The sequence below is a fragment of the Aquarana catesbeiana genome, linkage group LG08 (assembly GCF_042186555.1).
Source record: "Aquarana catesbeiana isolate 2022-GZ linkage group LG08, ASM4218655v1, whole genome shotgun sequence".
Taxonomy (NCBI): domain Eukaryota; kingdom Metazoa; phylum Chordata; class Amphibia; order Anura; family Ranidae; genus Aquarana; species Aquarana catesbeiana.
In genome coordinates, this window is record NC_133331.1 from 40,941,733 (window position 1) to 40,966,351 (window position 24,619).

Consider the following 24,619-nt stretch of genomic DNA (forward strand, 5'->3'; position numbering starts at 1 on the left):
GGAAGCATACACAGGCCTAACAGCGGCATGGGGTGGGGATGACAGAGTCCTCCTGCAGCCTGGGGGGATGATTGCAGACCCCTCAGTAGGGGCGAAAATCTCAGGCTTTGAGCAATGTTGCCCAGTGCTGCGCCTGCTCGCCCTCCCAAAGCCCCTTGGGCTGTATGGGATGCTGGCAGGGGGTCTCCTGCAACAAGCACAGAGACAGGTGAAAATAAAATAACAAACATTCTTGCAGCTCCTGTGGGGTCCGAGGAAACACAAACAACTGAGGCACACAGGTAAGAGTGTGAAATTTATAATGGTGGACTAATGTGTTTCCTGTTTTAGGGAGGAGGAGCCTATCTCTCGGATGCTGCCCTGGAAGACGATTCGAGAAAAAAAAAAAAAGTTCCTGACCTACTTTTCAGTGACTTGAGTGCCATGCTAAATGATAAAAGTTGCAAGCAAGTCGCATGACTGAGGTCGTAGCAGTGTGAACCAAGCCCAAGTAATTTTTCACTTCTGCTACAGTGTATCCGTACAAAGTAATGAGATGATATAAATACAGAATCTTATTTTTACATTAGATGCACTAAATAATGTCACTCCCTGTAGCTTCTGCATTAAGGCTTTATACACATTGGACATTTTTAATGCTGCTGCTAAGGCCAATCTGGCATTTTTTTTTCTGTCTTCAAACGCTCTGGCACGTTAGCCTATGTGTTCACGCACAAATAGGTGTTCCAGAGGCAGAAAAAAAAACCCAAACCCACTGCCAGTGTCCCAGGAGCAGCGCCATTTGGGCAGAAAAAAACAAAAATGCACTGGACACATGTAAAGGCATGTTAAACATGTGGCACGTTTAGTGCTTAAATCATTACATGCGTTTACAAGTGTCAAGCTTTTTTTTTCCCACAACACTGCTGTCAGGAGGAGAGGCATCTAGGAGTGATGGCCAAACGTCCAGCGTGCACGAGTTGTAATGCTGAACTCCAGACAAGCAGATAAACACAAGCTTGATCATAAAACGCTGAATGTCTGTGGACACCTGACCATCAGACCGATATGAGACGGTTGGACATTATATTCCAAAACCATGGGCATTATTATGGAGCCGCCCCCTCATTCTACTTACAGCTATGAAAGCTTCCACTGTCCCGGGAAGGCTTCCCATAAGATTTTGACTACATAATTTGAGCCCATTCAGCCAAAAGAGCATGTCTGAGGTCAAAAGATCTGGTTCACAATCAGGGTTATAACTTATTACAAAGTGTTCAGCATGGTTGAGGTATGGCTCTATGCAGACCACTCAAACGTTTTTATGGAGCTGGCTTTGTGCACCTGAACTCAATTTGAATTGGTGTGTACATATTTTTGAAAATACTGTATATGCTGTATATAGAATCTGCCAATATGCATTTCTATGTATCCAATCCTGGGTATTACACAGCCCTGCCAGACTAAACAGCCAGGCTGGTCACCTGTCTTCTACCACAGCTAGGCAGTACTCTGAGGGCACTTCTCTGCCCCCAACCTCTTAATGGAGAGTAATTGCAGCACAACTGATCTGCTCCCAGTGCAAGCCCTTCCTTTCACAGTGCTACTGTTCAGAGTTATAAGAGGCTAATATGAGGTCAAAATGTACTTACAGCATTTATATTTAAAAAGCCATTTAATGATTTTAAATCAATAAAGAACTAAAATACGTGTTTTTGTTTTAAACCCCCCCCCCCCATCTCCTTGGAGATCATCTTTAAGGCGTTGGTGCTGACAAGGTCTACTTCTATAAATCATCCGTTTTTTTCCCACCACAATGACTGCACCTATGCTTCAGAAAATATAAAAGTTCCTGTCATGATAGAGTTTAGGAATGCATTTCCCTGTGCCCAAAATGCTGGCAGTCTGCCTTTGATAGAGAGCAAGCGCCAATGCAATGACTCAGTACAGGATGTCCATTTACTCAGCATGACACTACACCAACTTCCCCCACATGTATTTCCATCGGATATAGGCATCAAAACCTGGAAGTGTATGCAGGCTGCAGGCCCAGCAAACTGCAGTACGATTTTACGAAAGAGCATAATGTGGGTACATGCGTACAGGGATGAATGAGCAGCTGTGTGAAAGAGGCCTAATAACACTTGCACATCTGAAAATAAAAACATACATTAGTCCAGCCTCTCAACTATTTTATATCAGAGGAAGCCTTAAAGGTCAAGTTCACCTTTTTTTGTTTCTAAACTCCAGCCTCCCCTATGTACCAATAGAGCATTATTGTACTTTTGCAAAAATAAAACCGCTTTCCATTAATTCTACACATGCTTACCCAGTTCTCTTCATGCTAAAGCTGCACGATTCTGACCAAAATGAGAATCAATTTTTTTTCCTTAGACCCCTTTCACACTGGGGCGCATTGCAGGCGCTACAGCGCTAAAAATAGCGCCTGCAAAGCGCCCTGAAAGAGCCGCTGCTGTGTCTCAATGTAAAAGAACCCGAGGGCTTTTCACACTGGAGCGGTGCGCTGGCAGGACGCAAAAAAAAAAAAAAAAAAAAAGTCCTGCTAGCAGCATCTTTGGAGCTGTGAAAGCGCTCCTGGCCATCGAAATCAAAGGGGCAGCACGGCTATACCGCCAGCATAGCACTGCTGCAGCATCACTTTGCGGTGGTTTTACCCCTTTCTCGGCGCTAGTGGGGGGGGGGATTATAAAGCGGCCCTGCTATCGGCCCGATATCGCCGCAAAATGATGGTAAAGCGCCGCTAAAAATAGTGGCGCTTTATAGCCGACGCACCCACCGCCCCAGTGTGAAAGGGGCCTTAGAAGAAAGATCATGATTCTCGCGGCGTAACACCATCTTTCACATTATACAAAAAAAATTGGGGCTAACTTTACTGTTTTTTTTTTTTCTTTTTGCACTTCTTCCAAAAAAAAAAATTGCATTTGAAAGACTGCTGTGTAAATACAGGTGTATCATATGTTTGGGGGTTCTAAGTAATATTCTAGCAAAAAATACTGATTTTAACTTGTAAACAAGTGTCAGAAAAAGGCTTACGCAGCGTACACACGAGCAGACTTTGACCGGACTGGTCCAACAGACCGAGTCTGGCGGACAATCCGATCATGTGTGGGCTTCATCGGACCTTCAGTGGACTTTTCCAGTCGAAAATCAGACGGACTTTAGATTTGGAACATGCTTCAAATCTTTTTTTCGTAACTCCGCGGGACCCAGAAATTCGCTCTTTTGTATGCTTATTCCGACGGACAAAAAACCGACGCTAGGGCAGCTATTGGCTATCAACTTCCTTATTTTAGTCCGGTGTACGTCATCACGTACGAATCTGTCGAACTTTGGTGTGATCGTGTGTAGGCAAGAAGGCACGGAATGTCCGTCAGACCAGTCTGGGTCAAAAAGTCCGCCCGTGTGTACGCGGCCTTAGTCTTTAAATCCATATTTGGGGGGGGGGGGGGGTTTAAGTAAAAAGGGATCCTGTTCCCTTAAAGCATTTTATACAGCATAGTGCTTTTGCTGTGTCATTCGGCCTCTTGTATCACCGGAAATACCTGGTTTGGTCCTGCCAGCTTCTACTCTCGCCTCTGTATGCCGACTACGATATATATCAGGGCTGCTGAGCCCTGACACTGTGGTCAGCTTACGTGCCTCCATCATCCGCTATCTGCAGCTTCTCCCCTGTCCCCTCCCTGCCTGCCAGCTCTCACTGCTCCAAAACTATCTGACCTTTATATCATCCCCCTCTGTCAGATAAAAAGCTTTATCCTAGTGCCTGTGCTTTATTTAAAAAAAAAAAAAAAAAAAAACTGATTTCTACCTGTTTTACAGCATCTCCCAGCAATTACGTGACTCCAGGATCTCTTCTCCATGTCGGACGTCAGCAGGAGAATCTTGGCCCCACCCACTGGAGCTATCAGACGGGGAGAGCAGAGAGCCTGGAGTCATGTGATCGCTGGGAGATGCTGTAAAAAAACAGGTAGAAATCTGCTTTTTTTCTATAAAGCACAGGCACTAGGATACAGCTTTTTATCTGACAGAGGGGATGATATAAAGATCAGATAGTGGCTTAACAACCACTTTAAGAGGTTAAACTGACTTCATTTACACAACAAATTTCAAGGGGTTGTAAACCCTTGTGTTTTTTTCACCTTAATGCATCCTATGCATTAAGGTGGAAAAAACACCTGGCAGTGACCAGCCCCCCCGTTTTACTTACCTGAGCCCGTATTTCTGTCGGCAGAGACACACTCTCCCTCTCTCCACGGGGTTCTGGCCTTTGATTGGATAGATTGATAGCAGAGCAGCCATTGGCTCCTGCTGCGGTCAATGAAAACCAATGATGCGAGCCGCCGGGCCGAGTCCGGAATTCGCCGTCTATGAACGCAAATGCTGGGCTCGGGAGCGCGCCTGCAAGGTAACCCCCCCCCGGGAGAGCGCTTCTCCTAGGGGGTTATCTGATGTGGGGAGGAGCCGCGAGAGCCGCCCGGGGACCCTAGAAGACGAGGTTCGGAGCCACTTTGTGCAAAACGAGCTGCACAGTGGAGGTAAGATACATTTATTATTTTTAAAAAAACAAACCCTTACAATCACTTTTATCGCTGATCTAAAGAACTAAATTGTTACAATGTTTTTCTTTATCTCTGCCCAAGCTAAACTTTGCAGTTTGCTAGTTTTGTTCTTTTTTGACTGCTGTCAGCTGTGAGCAGAAAACTCTCTGCACCAAATAGGGAAAACGCTGTGTTAAGATCGCGAGCTGGTAGAATCTCTATCTCAATTTTTTATCGATTAATCGTTGCAGCTCTACTTCATGCTGTTTAAACACACTGCTCGATTACTTCTGCCTTACTTCCTGGTCAGACATTAGGTCATGACACAGGAAGGGGTTGACCAGCTGAGGGTAGATGATGCAGGGTGTGCGCTAATGAGATCAGCTGGTCAACTCCTTCCGGTGTCATGACCTAAAGTCTGACAGGAAGTAAGGCAGAAGTAATCGAGCCGTGTGTTTAGACAGCTATCAAGAGAGTGAGATGAGTAGAATTAATGGAAAGCTGTTTTATTTTTGCAAAATGCTCCATGTAAATGGGATAATGAGGGAATAACACACACCTGGCCATGGAACAGCTGAGCAGCCAATTGTCCCATTACTTTGGTCCCTTAAAAAGTGGGAGGCACATATACAAACTGTTGTAATTCCTACACTGTTCACCCTGATTTGGATGTAAATACCCTCAAATTAAAGCTGAAAGTCTACAGTTAAAGGACATCTTGTTTGTTTCATTTCAAATCCATTGTGGTGGTGTATAGAGCCAAAAAGATTAGAATTGTGTCGATGTCCCAATATTATGGACCTGACTGAGATAGATAGATAGATAGATAGATAGATAGATAGATAGATAGATAGATAGAATTATTTTTTGTCCTGGGTATTTATGCACCTCCTTTTCCCCCCATCGTTATTATAAAAATAGTTCATGCTATAGAAAATTACAACTGCCGCAGAGCCTCTTAAGAAATGTCAAACATACAGAAGAGGTTAGCAAGTGGTAACTCTGAGCATCTTTATGAAATAAGGATATGCCCTTGTGTAATATTGTGGGTGCCCAACGTGTTCTTAATGTCAAACTTCAGTAGTTAATGCATCTTCTATGCTGTTGAAAGCTATCTTGTATCTGGTAGCTACAGTATGAACTTCTGCTTACCATTGCAACCATTTTATGAAAACCCAGCTCCACCCAAAAAGGGTATGCAGATCACCAGTTTCGGCTTCAACGACTGCATACTTGTTCCAATTTATTAAGAAACAGAAAACTGTAGTGGAAACCTCTATCAGTTCAGTACAGGTTTCATTTATTTAAAACAAATCTAGGAAGATTTTTCAAGGGAAGAATAAGTTGGCAGCTATGCACCATTACAAATGTCTATCTGTAGCTGTCATGACTAAGAAATGAGCTGATCCTCGTGGGTGTGTCCAGTCATGGTGCAGTACCTTTGAGCAACCACAACTCTGCTCTTCCTCTTGTGTGCTGTTGAATATGGGATTAGTCTCTATATAGCAGATTACTACAGCCTTGGCACTTAGTCTATTGCAGCATACTCAACCGGGGTTCTGTAAAACCATATAGTTCCTCCAGAGGTTGTTGGGGGTTCCATGAGCTGTGGCTAACTGGACTCCCACCTAACCTACATAATTTTTAATCTAAAGCCACTTGGCAGAACCAGTGTTGTGACATCAGTGATCCGCTCAGCTGTCTGGCTAGGTTGCATGCTTTCCATTTGCATTAAAAATTTTCAGGAGCCCCCTGCTAAAATTAATCTTAAAGTCCCTTGTTCACCCCCCCCCCCCCTTTTTTTTTCTAAAATCCATCTCCCCTATGTACCAATATAGTATAGTGTGTATATATATATATATATATATATATATATATATATATATATATATATACATACATACATACATACATACATACATACACACACACACACACCAATCAGTGACTACATTGGTTTCCTTTAAGGCTTGTTTTCTTCTTCATTTTAACTGTATGGCATGGTCACCCTAGGGGATGACTATACAAGAACTCCCCATCTCCTCCTTTCGCCATGACATGGGGGGGGGCGCGATTTGTACACCACAGCTGGAAACAACCCTTACAGATAAAAAGCACAGGCAGAGAGTACAAGAAGTTTTCAGCTTACAGCATTTCTAACAGGAGCAACTGGTAATATTTTTTGCTAACAAATGTTTTGTTCTATATGTTCAATATTTAAAAAGGTAACTCTTTCGAGGGGTGGGGGGGGGAAACCAAAAACAAAAAAAACAAAAAAAAACACACACACACACACACACACACACACACACACAAAATTGCTACACATGCCATATTGTAATTAAAGGCCAGTTGACACCACATTGCAGTCCAGTGTTTTTTTTTTTGTCTGCATCAAAAACTCATGTTAAGTTTGTTATATGGTTTGCAATGGCATAGTACACACCAGTGCTGTTAGTTCCAGAAAAAAAAAAAAAAAAAAAAAAAAAAAAAAAAAGGGAGTAGAACATGCTGCATTTTTTCTGCACCGGACTGTACTGGAACGCGGTAAAGTGCATCAAAAATGCACTGGACCCCAGTACAAATGAAAAATAAAAAAACAGGGAAAAAAAATAAAAATGCATCTGGAATGCATCCACAAACGCATAAAAAAAAAAAACACACTGGAATGCACCAAAAAGACACATGCAGAAACCCAGTGGGATGGATCTGGAGTAAGGATGGGCTCGGGCCTGTTCGCACACTCCACGTGCAGAGCCCACCAGGAAGTCGGCACGTCGCTGCACTAATCACAGGCAGCGAGACATTTTCCTGATGTGCGGCTGCAGAGATTGGGGAACGTCTCACTGCCTGTGATTAGTGCAGCGCCATGCCGACTTCCTGGCGGGCTCTGCACGTGGAGTGTGCGAACACGCCCGAGCCCATCCTTAATCTGCTTTGCTTTTTTGTCGTGTGAACAGCCCTTAATTTTATTACAAAATTACTTAACTTTTCAGTCTGCAGCCCTGCAATTGTCTGTATAATGCAATATGGAAGCCTCGAGGCATTCTGAACAGGTATGTAATTTCCTGCTTGTGTGATTGGCTCACTAATTTCCTCAGAAGTCTGCACTAAGATACAAGTCAGATTTTGAGCATCTCCTGCAATAAAAATGTCATTTTTTTGTGAGATACTCCCAAAGGGGGCCCTGCCACTTTCCTCATTAGAACCTTGCAAGTACAGCAGCTGATTGATAATTATCACTCCCATACAGATTCACTCAACACATGGACACAGACAGCTAATTCTTCAGAACAACAAAAGGTAGGAATCTGCAATAAAGTTTGCTGAAATCCTTGCAATGTAGATAGATCACCCAGGAGGAGAATGTTATTTTTTCCTCAACAAAAGTGGTGTTAATTCTTTAATAGGCCAAAATGGAACAAATAACAAAAAGTTCAGTGATACAGACTGTCCAACTTTCTGCATTCATTGGCACCTTATGCAAATATCCCAAATCACGGATGGTAGTAAAAATGAATACACATAACACATAGAATGAGGGGTTGGCATAGCTTTGCAGCTGAACTCAAGTAACAATTTCTGACCACACAAAAGTGTGTCATTTGTAACAAACATGAGCAATACATTTCAGATCGCAGCCAGAAAGTACTATCAATGCTCCGTTTAGCAATAAATATAGAAAACAATGCAACAAGAGAGCCAAGCATGACTCTCCCCAACCTCACGGAACCTTACAGCAACTGCCAAACACCCAAAGGCATTGTATGTACGTGCTGCAGAGTAAGAAAAAAAAAATGTGCACAGCAGTTTTGGATTTTTTTTCTTACAAAGTTTCAGCCAGCATTGTTGACCCTTTTTAGGCCCAGTGTGCATTTCACGTAGCCGGAACGCACATTCCTGCTCATTTTTTGGGAGTGATTTATATGAGTTTGTGTGTCGTGCATAAGGACGGTTCATTTGTTGTGGTAAAAAAATAAAAAAAAGCTTAGGAACAAAATTGTGGCCCTGAGCCAGGGGTGCTTTGTCACACAGTAAAAATCGTACCACATTTTGGCTGCCACCAAGGATGAATGGCACCCAAGCATGCATTGCACATTTTGCCATGATTTTAGCATCATTTGGAATCGCAGGCTAAATAGCGCCATTTTTGCCAGCTTTTCCAAATTGCGAATGTGAACAGAGCCTAAAGCAGCTCCAGGTTAGGATGGTTAAACTCCCTAACCTTAATGGGAGATCCTCGGACCCAATCACACTATCTTGTTGCAGGAAGGTGCATGTTACTGAAATGAATGTTAAATGCATTGGCGTGATGCAGTTCAATTCATTCTGAATGGCACTCCAATGCACCCAACAATGGAAGGGCACTGCATGTGGTGTGCCAACGAAAAATGTTGCATTCACCATTTTCTGTCAGCACATTGCAATGCATGTTAGTGCATTGCTGCATGATGCGTAGCAGCAGGTGTCCATCAGCAAGTGCCTTGGGGTTCTATTCAGAATGAATGGCACCGACTCACACCAATGCATGCAAAGCAGAACTAAAATTCTGCTGTTATTCACTGCGAAAAGGCAGGCACTTTACTGCAGAGAGACATGCAATGCATCTTATCTGCCAGATCTAGGCATTCCCCCAGCTGGCCATTCCCTGTCAGGGTGACTAGCGGGAATGACATCCTCCTGCAGAGGAGAATGAAGCTGGTCAAAAACCAGCACACAGAAGAAGGTCCCGACATCAGCAAGGGACAAGGACCATTGAAGGAAAGGCGAGTATTTCCACCCCCCCCCCCTTTTGTTCCACTTTAACATGACCTGAAGTCCACAAATACCGCCACTCCATCAATACGACATCCATATCTTCTTTGCCTGGCTTCTTCCAGAAGCGGGGTCATTGGTCGTCTTGTAACTCCCCACATACAATCACAGGTGTTCATTCAACATCAAGGGATGCTGACCATGTACACCGAGCTGTGCATGAACCCTCTCTTACTCACTCCAAAGATGGAATATGGGATTTGTAGTGTGCATACAGCAGTGCACGTGGCTGCAAGTAATGTGCATTGCTAATTCCTAACAAATGGGAAGGAGAGGTTTGGGAGCTCATGGGAGGATGTTACAATCAGGCAGAAAGTCATAGAAATTAAAAATACAAGAAGAAATAATTTGCAGGGCCAATAAAGTGGAGCTCCACCCAAAAGGGGAAGTTTTGCTTCTTTATACCCTCCCCCTTCCAGTGCCACTTTTGTTTTTGGTTTACCTGGTTTTGACAGGTACCTGCTTCCACTTTCAGCTCAGATCACCCAGGGATCTGAGCCGGACATTTGCCCCCTTCTCCACAGTCTTCTGGGACACATAACAGGTCCCAGAAGACTATGGGACAATTCACAAGGCGCAGCAACAGTAGGAAACCAGCCATGAAGCCACAAGGCTTCACCTTCCTGCTTCCCTTACTAGAGATGCCAGCACCTACACCCCAAAGCGGACTGAATAATCGGCTTGAGTGAGGATATCCCTGGACAGCGGGTACCTGCTCCCACTTCCAGCTCAGATCACCGCGGAGATCTGGGCTGGACGTTGCCCCCCCCCTCCTTCCGGGACACATCACAAGTCCCAGAGGACTACAGGACCATTCACAAGGCACAGCTGGCGCAGTAGAAAACAGGCTGTGAAGCCACAAGGCTTCACTTCCTGTTTCCCTTACTAGAGATGCCAGCACCTGCACCCGAAGCTGATTGCAGAATCGGGAGAGGACATCGCTGGATCCCTGGACAGGTAAGTATTGGTATATTAAAAGTCAGCAGCTGCAGTATTTGTAGCTGCTGACTTTTAATTTGTTGGGGGGGAGCCTGGAGCTCCTCTTTAATTAGTGAATGCGTATGGATTATTTTAGGAGAATAACGATGTAGTTTACTGCCACTTGAAGATCTGTTCTAGGAATTGAAGGTTGCAGTTGGTTGACTTAACACCTTTGCAGTATGTTGTATATTAAGTCAGCAAATGCAATGTTAATGGGTTTCCAACACAACTCAACCTGGACCTGCCCCCCCCAGGTTTTTTTTTTTTTTTAAATAGTTCAATGCTCGGCTTGAAAGCCTTACAAATACTTATTGCATAATGAAGCTTGTATATGGAAGGGATAAAGGTAGAAATTACCAGTCTGTTAAAATAACAAGGCCTCGGCATGAACCCTCACTACAATACAGACAACATGAACAAACCAAAACTGGCCTAACCATTCAGTTTACCGTAAATATCCTAAAATAGTAACATTTAGCACGCCTTAATGGTCAATGCAGCCCTTTCACATAAGTGACACAAAATACTAGAACAATGCAACACTCAGTAGTCACAGCTTTATTCATCTCCTTGCTCCATTGTCCGAGAGCTTCTTCAACACCTCCCAAACTTCCAACACTCTTCCCAGGATCACTAGAATTGAATCAAAATCATACAGAGCAATCATGAGCCTTTACTACACCAATATAACCACTTCCAAGACGGGCCTATTCTGGCATTACTCTCCTACATGCAAAAATCATCATTTTTTTGCTAGAAAATTATTCAGAACCCCCAAACATTATATATGTTTTTTAGCAGACCCCCTAGAGAATAAAATGGCAGTTGTTGCAACTTTTTTATGTCGCACGGTATTTGCGCAACAATTTTTCAAATGCCTTTTTTTTTGGAAAAAAAAAAACAAACCAAAAAAAAAACCAGACAAACAGTTTCATGAATTAAAAACAACAATACAGTAAAGTTAGCCCATTTTTTTTGTATAATGTGAAAGATGATTTTCCGCCGAGTAAATAGATACCCAACACGTCATGCTTTAAAATTGCGCACACTCACGGAATGGCGTCAAACTTTGGTACTTAAAAATCTCCATAGGCGATGCTTTAAAATTTTTTACAGGTTACCAGTTTAGAGTTACAGAGGAGGTCTAGTGCTAGAATTATTGCTCTCACTCCAACGCACGCAGCGATACCTCACATGTGTGGTTTGAACAGCGTTTACATATGTGCGGAAAGACACAGGGACGGGGGAGCGCTTTAATTTTTTTTTTTTTTTTTTTTTATTATTATTGTTTATTTTACTTTATTTTTTATTTTTACACTTTCTTTAAAAAAAAAAAAAAAAAAGATCACTTTTATTCCTATTACAAGGAATGTAAACATCCCTTGTAATAGGAATAGTGCATGACAGGTCCCCCTTTATGAAGAGATATGGGGTCTACAAGACCCCACATGTCTCCTTCAGGCTGAAAAGCACGAGATCAAAAAACAAAAAAATTAACGATCCCATGCTTTCCAGCCGCAATTGCAGCTTTGTTTACAACTGCTGCCCAGACGTGACATCATAACGTCACGCACGAGCCTCCGACTGTCAGAGATGACTGGTAACGATCTGGTCACCGGAAATCTCTATGCTCATAATCCGGTGGCGGGATGTGTATATGCCCTCCCATTACCTGTAAGAACGATCAAGTGGCTGAACTGCTGCTATGATCCTTCTTACGGTGCACAGAATCGCCGGGCTCTAAAAGAGGATACCTGAATGATGCCTGTAGCTGCCATAGATCCCCACTGAAAGTCAAAGTCGTCCTTGGGCTGGAAGTGGGTAATGATACATTAATGAAAAATGGTATTTCGCTGTGGCTTACTCCAGCTCTTAAAGCAGAACTACACTACATCTGAGCACAGCAAACCAAAAACGCCAGTTCATTTTTATTATTCAAAGCAAACTCTCCTATCCATCCATGTCTTCATGCTGGGAGATCACTTTGAAAAACACCCCCTAGCATTTTTGGCCATGGCCATCTTAAGTAAAGGCAGATGATTCATGTAGCATTTACTCCCTGGAATCCATCTGCCCTTAGCTCGGGCATGCAAGCAGGAGGGTGTGCTTAGCTGAGAAAGTGCCGCCTCCTCTACTGAAGACTCCTGGATTGTAGGACATCGTTTGCCTAGGCCTGGAAAAAGGAAAGTAACTGAAGAAGAAATGTGAAAAAAAAAAAAAAGGTTCAACACAGGTAAATATGATATGCTGCTAACATTAGTAAATAGGAAAGTATAAAGATTAAAAACAGTCAGTGTTGATTGAAAGAGCGAACATCCGCTTTAAAGCAGGTTTTTTTTTTTGTTTTTTGTTAAATAAATAAGTTACGTTATAGTCACCTGCTCTGTACATATTGTGAACGTGAAAATAAGTTTCTGCGCAAAAAATGCGAACGCATATGTGCAAAATTACGCGCAAATGCATAGTGTAAAAAAAAAAAAAAAAAAAAAAAAAAAAACAGAAAAAAATAGATGCTCAAACAGAAGTATCGTGTGCTAGAGGCCTGTAACTCTGCTACATCAAAAGAACAGTAAGTGAGCAAGCTGGTTTTTAAAGGGTATCTATAGTCAAGTCTTTTTTTCCCCTATTGTGGGATGGAATGGGGGGTTAGATTTTCTGTCAGATTTTACTACTATTCAGGGCTCTCATTGAGAGAGATTTCCCCTCACTTCCTGTTCTGGCAACACCCATTTAAGTAGTGAGGAAAAATCTGCAACAGGGAAATGGACAAGAATATAAAGACAAGAAGTGTTCTATCCTTCCCCTACTTAAAGAGTAACTCCACTGTTGTTGAGAAAAAGGGGTGTCCTGTCAGAACACAATTCGGGGCGGCGCGAATATTGCTAGCAGCTATAGCAGCCGCTAGCATTAATCGCAAGATAATCCGGCAGGCTGGTTGTACCCAAGTTGATCGACTCATAAACTTGGCACATTCAGCCTGCCCTTTAACGGTTCGAATCTCAGCCAGCTCCTGCTGGACCAGCTGAGATTTGAACAGTGTACGGCCGAACTTAGCTGCAGTGGCTCACACAAAAACGAATCTGTTCTACCCCCCCCCCACCATCAACAGCAATCTGCCGCATGCACTAATGGGAAACACAGCCCAACCGAGTACTTGGAATGCGAAGTATCATTATCAATATGCAAGACAAAACTGGGCACAATGACCGGTCACCACCTAAGAGGTTCTGTAGCAGCTTTTAAACAATCTATGCTTTTTTAGTAACACCAGAAATAGAATGACCAACTTAAAACTAGCATGGACCCAACATAAGACATGAAATTTATTCCAAACAATTAAGAATTATAAACCAGATTCCATGTATTATTATTAAAAAGAGCCCGCATTGCTTATCTGTGCATGTAGCAGATTGCTGTCGATGGTGGTGGTGTACAGCTTAGTTGTGATGGCCTGCCACCAAAACTATTCTGTACTCTACCATCAATGACCATCTGCTGCATGTACTGAAGAGCAGCATGGGCCTTAAACAGAGGACTTAAGTCTCATCATAAAATTATGTAGACAGAACTACCATAACTAAGAGGATCTGCAGAGTCACCCAGACCTCCTATACCTAACCCAAATTGGTAGGAAGTGCAACGTAAAAAAAATTATATATAATATATATATATATATATATATATATATATATATATATATATATATATATATATATATATATATATATATATATATATATATATATATATATATATATAAAATCAGAACTGAGACACCTTGACCGGTCGTCCCCCACCTAAGAGGTTCTGCAGCAGCTCCCAAACTTCCTTTGCTTGGTCAAGACAGGAAGCTCCCTGCATGCCAAGTGTTACAATGTATTAATAAATCAATAAACAAATGCCAAGAGTTGAATGAAGAAATTGGTAAATAAATGCCAAGTGTTACAATAAACATGGAAGACAATACTGGGATACAGTGATCTGCTCCAACCTCCTCCTCCTACCCAAGAGGTTCTGCAGCAGCTCCAAAACTTCTTAGCCTTATTCAGGACTCTGAGCAATGCATACACTGCCTCATTAAGTGATCAGGTCATCCACACAGGACTTGGAAGTGTAACAATATAGTTATACAGAACAGAACTGAGACACAGGGACCAGTTCCCACCTAAGAGGTTCTGCAGCAGCTCCCAAACTTCTTTTCCTTTGTCAGGACAAGAAGCACTCTGCATGCCAAGTGATGCAATGTATGTATGTATAAAAATGGAAGACAAAACTGGGATATAGTAATCTGCTACAACTTCCTCCTCCCAACTAAGAGGTTCTGCAGCAGCTCCCAGAATTCCTTTATTTATCCAGGATCAATGCATATGCTCTTGCATGAAGTGATGGGCAATGCAGGTCTTCCACAGAGGACTTGGAAGTGTCACCATAAATATATAGGAGAGAAATGGGACGTTCTGCAACAGCTCCCAAACTTCCTAGACTTATTCAGAATCAGTGGGATGAGCAATTTAATCAGCCATCTGCTGCATGAAGTGATAGGCAATGCAGGCCATCCATAAGGCTCGGCACTTTACATATAAAAGACAGAACTGGACCACAGTGACCTGTCCCCACCTAAGAGGTTCTGCAGCAGCTCCCAAACTTCCTTTGTGTTGTCAGGACAAGAAGCACCCACCATGCCAATTGTTACAATGTTTTCATGTATAAGAAAATGCCAAGTGCTACAATGCGTTTATCTATAAATAAATAAATGCAAAAAGTGTTACACCAAGCATGAAAGACAAAACTGGGAAACAGTGATCTGCTCCAACTTCCTCCTATCTAAGAGGTTCTGCAGCAGCTTCCAGACTTCCTCTACTCATCCAGGAAGAATGCATACACTGCTGCATGAAGTGATGAGCAATGCAGGCCATCCATAGGGCTCGGAAGTGTCACTATAAATATATAGGACAGAACTGGACCACAGTGACCCGACCCCACCTAAGAGGTTCTGCAGCAGCTCCCAAAACTTCTCTGTACTTCCTCCACCACCAACAGCAATCTGCTGCATGTACTGATGGGCATTGCAGGCCTTCCACATTGTTCTTAGACGTGTCACCATAAACATGTGGCCAACATTCATCTAAAGCCAAGAAGTTCTGCAGCAGCTTCCAAACTTCCTTTGCCTTGTCAGGACAAGAAGCACCCAGCATGCCAATTGTCACCATGTAGAAATAAATGCCAAGTGTCACAATGTGTTTCTACACAAACAAATACATACAATTTGTTACAATAAACATGGAAGACAATACTGGGATACAGTGATCTGCTCCAACTTCCTCCTCCAATCTAAGAGGTTCTGCAGCAGCTCCAAAACTTTATTCTTCAGGATGAATGCATACGCTTCTGCATGAAATGATAGGCAATGCAGGCCATCCACACAGGACCTGGAAGTGTCACCATGAATATAAAAAAAAAAAAAAGACAGAACTGGGACACAGGAAACTGTCCCCATCTAAGAGGTTCTGCGGCAGCACCCATCCTTCATTTGCCTGGTCAGGACAAGAAGCGCCCTGCATGTCAAGTGTTAGCATGTATTAATTCAAAACTTTTTAAGCCTTATTCTGGATCAATGCATACACTGCTTCATGAAGTGATGGACAATGTAGGCCATCCACACAGAGGACTTGGAAATGTCACAACAAATATATAAGAGAGAACTGGTACGCCAAGAGGTTGTGCAGCAGATCCCGAACTTCCTAGACCGGGGTGTCCAAACTTTTTTTTTTTTTTTTTTTTTAAAGAGGGCCAGATTTGATGAAGTGAACATGCGTGAGGGCCGACCAATATTTGTCTGACATTCTTTGAACGATTAAAATTATATGAAAATTAACTAATACACTGCCAACCAAGAATCATCTTGCCTTTGTGGCTGTGTGTGGTGAAGAGATGAGCTTGGGTGTGTTATTTGGATATACAGTATTTATCTGCATATAACACGCAACTTCACTTTAAGAGGGAAGTTTCAGGAAAAAAAAAACACTCATTTTAAGTAAAGAACTGTGAAGTAAATAAAGGGTCAGTGCCCATCAATGCAGCCTCACCATTGCCATCAGTGCCGCCTGCTCCATGCCCATCTGCAGCCTCAGAGGGGACAGGGAGGGAGCGGGACGAGCGCCAACAGATTACATACAGGAGAATCCCGATTACTCGGCGGTCTCTTTAATACAAAGTCCGACCTTCTATGATAGACAGAACAGTCATCCAATGCCAGCCCAGGAGACAGGACTTCCTGTTACAGAGGCCACTGAGTAAACAGGAGATTCTCCTGTATGTAATCTGACGGCACTCGTCCCGCACCCTCCCTGTCTTCTGCGAGGAACGATAAGATACAGTATAGATCTTTTGTGGCCCCCCCAATTCGTTGGGGGCCACAAAAGATATGCATTTACAAATTACCTGTGGAGCTGCAATTGGCCCAAGGGCCGGACTTTGGACATGCCTGTCCTAGACTTATTTAGGATCAGTGGGATGAGCAATTTAATCAGCAATCTACTGCATGAAGTAATGGGCAATGCAGACCATCCATAGGACTTGTAAGTGCCACTATAAATATACAGGACAGAACATTGACCTGCCACCACCTATGAGGTTCTGCAGCAGCTCCCAAAACTACACTATACTACCTCCACCACCAACAGCAATCTGCTGCATGTACTTTTGGGCATTGCAGGCCTTCCACATTGTTCTTAGAAGCGTCACCATAAACAAGTATGCAAAATTCAACTAAACCCAAAAAGTTCTGCAACAGTTCCCAAACTTCCTTTGTCAGAACAAGAACACCACCCAACATGCCAAGTGTTCCATGTATAAATAAATGCCAAGTTCTACAATGTGTTTATATACAAACAAAAAGTGTTACAATAAACAACTTCCTACTTCCATCTAAAGAGGTTCTGCAGCAACTTTATTCTTCAGCATGAATGCATGCACTTCTGCATGAAATGATGGACAATGCAGGCCATCCACACAGGACCTGGAAGTGTCACCATAAGGACAGAACTGGGACACAGGATCCTGTCCCCATCTAAGAGGTTCTGCAGCAGCTCACAAACTTCCTTTGCCTGGTCAGGACAAGAAGTGCCCTGCATGTCAAACATTACCATGTAAATAAATGCCAAGTGTTACAATAAACATGGAAGACAATACTGGGATATAGTAATCTGCTCCAACTTCCTCCTCCCATCTAAGAGGTTCTGCAGCAGCTCCCAAATGTCTTAGCCTTATTCAGGAGCAATGTATACACTTCTTCATGAAGTGATGGACAATGCAGGCCATCCACAGAGGACATGGAAGGGTCACCATAAATATATATAGGAGAGAACTGGGACACCTAAGAGGTTCCGCAGCAGCTCCCAAACTTCCTAGACTTATTCAGGATCAGCGGGATGAGCAATTTAACCAGCAATCTGCTGCATGAAGTGATGGGCAATGCAGACCATCCATAGGACTTGTAAGTGCCACTATAAATATATAGGACAGAACATGGGACTCATTGACCTGTCACCACCTATGAGGTTCTGCAGCAGCTCCCAAAACTACTCTTGACTATCTCCAACACCAATCTGCTGCTTTTACATTGCAGGCCTTCCACAGAGTTCTTAGAAGCGTCACCATAAACATGTGGGTAGAATTCAACTAAACATAATGTTCTGCAGGAATTCCGAAACTTCCTTTGCTTTGTCAGGACAAGAAGCACCCAGCATGCCAATTGTAACCATGTATAAAGAAATAAATGCCAAGTGTTACAATGTGTTTATATACAAATAAATATAGAAGACAATACTGGGATACAGCAATTCGTTCCAACCTCCTCCTCCCACCCAAGAGGTTCTGCAGCAGCTCCAAAAACTTTACTCCTCAGGATGAATGCATACACTGCTGCATGAAGTGATGAGCAATGCAGGTCATCCACACAGGACCTGGAAGTGTCACCATAAATAACAGAGAACTGGGACACAGGGACACCGGGACCTACCCCCCCCCCCCCCCTCCAAAACTTATTTTGCCTTGTCAGAACAAGAAGCACCCTGCATGCTAAGTGTTTCAATGTATAAATAAATACATGCCAAGTGTTACAGTAAACATGTATAAATAAAAGCCAAGTGTTACAATGTGTTTATACACAAAAAAAAAAAAAAAAAAATGCAAAGTGTTACAATAAACATGAAAGACAATACTGGGATACAGTGATCTGCTCCAACCTCCTCCTCCCACCCAGGAGGTTCTGCAACAGCGCCAAAACTTTTTTTCTTCAGGATGAACGCAAGCACTTCTGCATGAAGTGATGAACAATGCAGGCCATCTACAGAGGACCTGGAAGTCTCACCATAAAATATAAAAAAGGACAGAACTGGGACACAAGAACCTGTCCCCATCTAAGAGGTTCTGCAGCAGCTTCCAAACTTCCTTTGCCTTGTCAGGACAAGAAGTTCCCTGCATGTCAAGTGTTACAGTATATTCATGTATAGATAAGTGTTACAACGTGTTTATTTACAAATAAATAAATCAATGCAAAGTGTTACACTAAGCATGGAAGACAATACTGGGATACAGTGATCTGCTCCAACTTCCTCCTCCCATAAAAGAGGATCTGGAGCAGCTTTTAGACTTCCTCTACTCATCCAGGATGAATACATACACTACACTGCTGCATGAAGTGATGAGCAACACAGGCCATCCACACAGGACCTCGAAGTGTCACCATAAATATATAGGAGAGAGATGAGACACCTAAGAGGTTCTTTAGTACCTCCCAAAACTACTCTGTACCACCGTCCTCCACCACCAACAGCAATCTGCTGCATGTACTGGTGGGCATTGCAGGCCTTCCACACACTTCTTAGACGTGTCACCATAAACATGTGGGCAAAATTCAACTAAACCAGTGATGGCACACCTTGGCACCCCAGATGTTTTGAAACTACATTTCCCATGATGCTCAGCTACACTGCAAAGTGCATGAGCATCATGGGAAACGTAGTTCCAAAACATCTGGGGTGCCAGGGTTCGCCATCACTGAACTAAACCTAAGAGGTTCTGCGGCAGCTTCCAGACTTCCTTTGCTTTGTCAGAACAGGAAGCACTCAGCATGCCAAGTGTTACCATGTATTCATGTATAGGGGGTGAGCTTCGAGTTTGACTCGAACATCGGGTGTTTGCCCGTTCACCAAACAGCAAATTTGAGCGCCTCATAATGCACTGCAATACCGCAGTGCATTGCTGTATGATGACTGGCCAAAGCATACACCTGACCTGCATGCTTCGGGCAATCACAACACGCTCTGCAGGGTGCCTTTGGCCAATCATGGCTCAGGGGGACCAAGTCCACACCCCACACTATATAAGGCTGCTTACACGGTGCCCGTATAGTGCAGTGAGGGCGAACCTTGGCACCCCAGATGTTTTGGAACTACATTTCTCATGATGCTCAACTACACTGCAGAGTGCATGAGGATCATGGGAAATGTAATTCCAAAATATCTGGTGTGCCAAGGTTTGCCATCACTAGTATAGTGTAAACTAATAAACAAAAACCGTGCTAAATAATGAATAAAAAGTCTTAATACAGTCCATGCAGTCCCAAATGAATGTCCACATAAAATGAAGTAGGTGGAATTGTTAGATACAAAAAACATATGATTTTATCCAGTGTGGTGAATAAACAGCAACAGTGGAACTGGAAACGTCAAACTACTGCGCTTACCAGATGTAAGCCAAATATTGGCGGATGGCTTAAACCCAGCCAGGGCCTTTAAATGATAATCCAGCCAAGTCAAGATGATCGCATCCGTCTAAAATAGTATAGTGTGTTAGTGCTAGATTAGGCAGGCTAGTTAGTGGCAGTGTGTGTTATATATACACAGGGCTCTCGGATTCCTCCTGTATTGAAATTGTACTGTCTGCCCTCATGTTGTAAAGCGCTGATATAGATAGAGATATAGATAGAGAGAGATAGAGAGAGATAGAGAGAGATAGAGAGAGATAGAGAGAGATAGAGAGAGATAGAGAGAGATAGAGAGAGATAGAGAGAGATAGAGAGAGATAGAGAGAGATAGAGAGAGATAGAGAGAGATAGAGAGAGATATATATACTTTTAAAATGAGCACTTTTTATTTTTATGTTAGTGTCCCATAGACTTTAGCGGTGTTCGCACAAATTTTTTGTCTGTTTGCAGTTTCTGGTGCGTACAGAACCAGGGGGTGTTCGGCTCATCCCTATTCATGTAAAAATAAATGCCAAGTATTACAATAAACATGAAAAGCAATACTGGGATACAGTGATCTGCTCCAACCGCCTCCTCCCATCTAAGAGGTTCTGCAGCAGCTCCCAGACTTCCTCTACTCATCCAGGATCAATGCATACACTGCTGCATGAAGTGATGAGCAATGCAGGCCATCCACACAGGACCTGGAAGTGTCACCATAAATCTATAGGAGAGAACTGAGACACAGGGACCGGCTCCCAAACTTCCTTTGCCTTGTCAGGACAATTAGTGCCCTGCATGCCAATTGTTACAATGTATAAATAAATGCCAAGATTGGGATACAGTGATCTACTATTCAGGATGAATGCATCTACTGATGAGCTATGCAGGCCATCCACACAGGACTTGGAAGTGTCACCATAAATATATAGGAGAGAACTGAGACACAGGGATCTGCCCCCACCTAAGAGCTTCTGCAGCAGTTTTCAGCCCTCTCCACGTCTCTATCCCCCCCTTGTCATGGGAGGTCCCCTCCACGTCTCTCTATCCCCCCCCAGTCATGGGGGGTCCCCTCCACGTCTCTATTCCCCCCTTGTCATGGGAGGTCCCCTCCACGTCTCTATCCCCCCCCAGTCATGGGGGGTCCCCTCCACGTCTCTCTATCCCCCCCCAGTCATGGGGGGTCCCCTCCACGTCTCTATTCCCCCCTTGTCATGGGAGGTCCCCTCCACGTCTCTCTATCCCCCCCCAGTCATGGGGGGTCCCCTCCACGTCTCTATTCCCCCCTTGTCATGGGAGGTCCCCTCCACGTCTCTCTATCCCCCCCCAGTCATGGGGGGTCCCCTCCACGTCTCTATCCCCTCCAGTCATGGGGGGTCCCCTCCACGTCTCTATCCCCTCCAGTCATGGGGGTCCCCTCCACGTCTCTATCCCCCCCCCCAGTCATGGGGGGTCCCCTCCACGTCTCTATCCCCCCCCCCAGTCATGGGGGGTCCCCTCCACGTCTCTATCCCCCCCCCCAGTCATGGGGGGTCCCCTCCACGTCTCTATCCCCCCCCCAGTCATGGGGGGTCCCCTCCACGTCTCTATCCCCCCCCCAGTCATGGGGGGTCCCCTCCACGTCTCTATCCCCCCCCCAGTCATGGGGGGTCCCCTCCACGTCTCTATCCCCCCCCAGTCATGGGGGGTCCCCTCCACGTCTCTATCCCCCCCCAGTCATGGGGGGTGCCCTCCACGTCTCTATCCCCCCCCAGTCATGGGGGGTGCCCTCCACGTCTCTATCCCCCCCAGTCATGGGGGGTCCCCTCCATGTCTCTACCCCCCATGTACAGAGGTCTGTATCCCCCCAGGGAGAGGTGTGTATCCCCCCAGTGATGGGGGGTCCCCTCCATGTACAGAGGTCTGTATCCCCCCAAGGAGAGGTGTGTATCCCCCCCAGTGATGGGGGATCCCCCCATGTACAGAGGTGTGTATCCCCCCCCCCCCCCATGTACAGAGGTCTGTATCCCCCCAGGGAGAGGTGTGTATCCCCCCCAGGGAGAGGTGTGTATCCCCCCCAGGGAGATGTGTGTATCCCCCCCAGGGAGAGGTGTGTATCCCCCCAGGGAGAGGTATGTATCCCCCCCAGGGAGAGGTATGTATCCCCCCCAGGGAGAGGTGTGTATCCCCCCAGGGAGAGGTGTGTATCCCCCCAGGGAGAGGTATGTATCCCCCCCAGGGAGAGGTGTGTATCCCCCCATTTACAGAAGTCTCTCTCCCCTCAGGCCGCTCTCACTCACCCACTCCGTACTTCTCCTCTCTCTTGGTGGGGATCCAGCGGGTCATGGTCCTCCCAGCTCCGGTCACAGCCGCCCAGGACCATCCAGCTCGGTGAGGAGGAGGAGGAGGAGGCGCGGAGATCACAGGAACAACAAAAGAAGAAGAGGAAGAAGAAGAAGTAGTGAGGAGGATTACAAATGTAACTTTGTGATCAGGAGGGAGGAGGAGGAGGAGGAGGGGAGCCCAGCCCGGCTGGCGTGTCAGGGATTTCCTGGAGGCGGGGAGGAGCGGCACACAAGGTGTGAGAGGACGGGACACTCTGGACTCTGCGCCTCTCCTCTCTCCCCCTCAGGCCGCCATTCCCAGCCCCCCCTCCCTCGTCCCTTTTTTTTGGGGTGGGAGCAGAGAGAAGTTTGTTGTGGGGGGAGTCACGTGAGGCCGGAGTGACGTCACGGGCTGGAAGCGGGAGAAGAGGGAAGAGAGGGGAATGTGGTGACTGTCAGTGAGGGAGAAAGTTTTACCTCACACACAGGAAGAGGAGGCAGGTAAACCACAGGCTGAGCCCCTGAGAGGGACTAGGCAAGTTTCCCATGGCAACCAAGGCTGCAAGCAATGGCGGTTGGTTGGTTGCCAGGGGTGAGCAGACATGGTCCGCTTATCCCAATGTAGACATTATGTGGAGAACGATTGGCAAATTAGGAGTGTATACAAGAAAAATAAGAGCCCGTTCACAGCAGGGCGGTTTTCAGGCGCTTTAGCGCTGGAAATATCCTCTGAAAACCGCCTCCTATTCATTGCGGTGTGGCTTTTCACACTGGGGCGGTGCGCTTGCAGGACGTTCCGAAAAGTCCTGCAAGCAGCATCTTTGGGGCGGGTTGGGAGCGCTGTATTTAGCGCTCCTAAAATGCCCTGCCCATTGGAATGAATGGGCAACACTTCAGAAGCGCCTGAAAAGCTCTACGGAAATGCGCTGCAACACGGGAGTTTTTAATCCCTTCTTTGAGTTTAAAAGCGCCCCGTTAGCGGCCCGAAAAGCACCACTTAGACCCCTTTCACACTGGGGCCGCGTTAGTGTTAAAGCACGGCTCGTTTTAGTGGTGCTTTAGCACTGTTTAAGTGGCACATTTTTTTAGGCATTTTTAACCCCCAAAGAAGGGGTTAAAAACTCCCGTGTTGCGGCGCTTCCGAAGAGCTGCCCATTCATTCCAATGGGCAGGGCGTTTTGGGAGCGCTAAATACAGCGCTCCCAACCCGCCCCAAAGATGTTGCTTGCAGGACTTTTCGAGAACTGCTCAGCGGCGCTGGCATTTTAACTGTGGGCGCCCGGCTGTGGCTTCACAGCCAGGCACCCACTGCGCATGCACGAGCCGCGCCGCACGCCGTCACTGGCCGAGCAATCATCTGGGACCGGTCACATGTCCCAGATGATTGACAAGAGGGAGGGGGGAGAGGCGATCTCCCTTCCTGCGCCGAGGGAAGTGACGTCAGGAGCCCAGGTGCCGAAGGAGGCAGACTACGAGGGACCCCCTAGCAACAGGCATTTAGAGATGAAGAAAAAAAATGTTTCTCCAAATTTTTTTTTTTTTTTGGGGGGGTGGAACTCCACTTTAACCACTTCAGCCCCGGAAGGATTTACCCCCTTCCTGACCAGAGCACTTTTTACAATTTGGCACTGCGTCGCTTTAACTGCTGATTGCGCGGTCATGCAATGCTGTAACCAAACGAAATTTGCGTCCTTTTCTTCCCACAAATAGAGCTTTCTTTTGATGGTATTTGATCACCTCTGCCGTTTTTATTTTTTGCGCTATAAATGGAAAAAGACCGAAAATTTTTTTAAAAAATGATATTTTCTACTTTTTGTTATAAAAAAAAATAAACTCAATTTTAGTCATACATTTAGGCCAAAATGTATTCGGCCACATGTCTTTGGTAAAAAAAATGTCAATAAGCATATATTTATTGGTTTGCGCAAAAGTTATAGCGTCTACAAACTAGGGTACATTTTCTGTAATTTACACAGCTTTTAGTTTATGACTGCCTATGTCATTTCTTGAGGTGCTAAAATGGCAGGGCAGTACAAAACCCCCCCAAATGACCCCATTTTGGAAAGTAGACACCCCAAGAAAATTGCTGAGAGGCATGTTGAGCCCATTGAATATTTATTTTTTTTTGTCCCAAGTGATTGAATAATGACAAAAAAAAAAAAATTTACAAAAAGTTGTCACTAAATGATATATTGCTCACACAGGCCATGGGCATATGTGGAATTACACCCCAA

At 44.7% G+C, this 24,619-nt stretch overlaps 1 protein-coding gene across 1 annotated transcript in view; it reads right to left on the reverse strand.

The window, feature by feature from the left end:
* DOCK1 (dedicator of cytokinesis 1) overlaps positions 1 to 22,723 on the reverse strand; it is a gene marked incomplete in the record, with an annotated part of 633,434 nt that extends 610,711 nt beyond the window's left edge. Inside the window, 1 exon segment of the mRNA XM_073595735.1 lies at positions 22,362 to 22,723. Within this exon segment, the coding sequence (XP_073451836.1) occupies positions 22,362 to 22,407 (46 nt within the window).
* Positions 22,724 to 24,619: the final 1,896 nt, after the last annotated feature.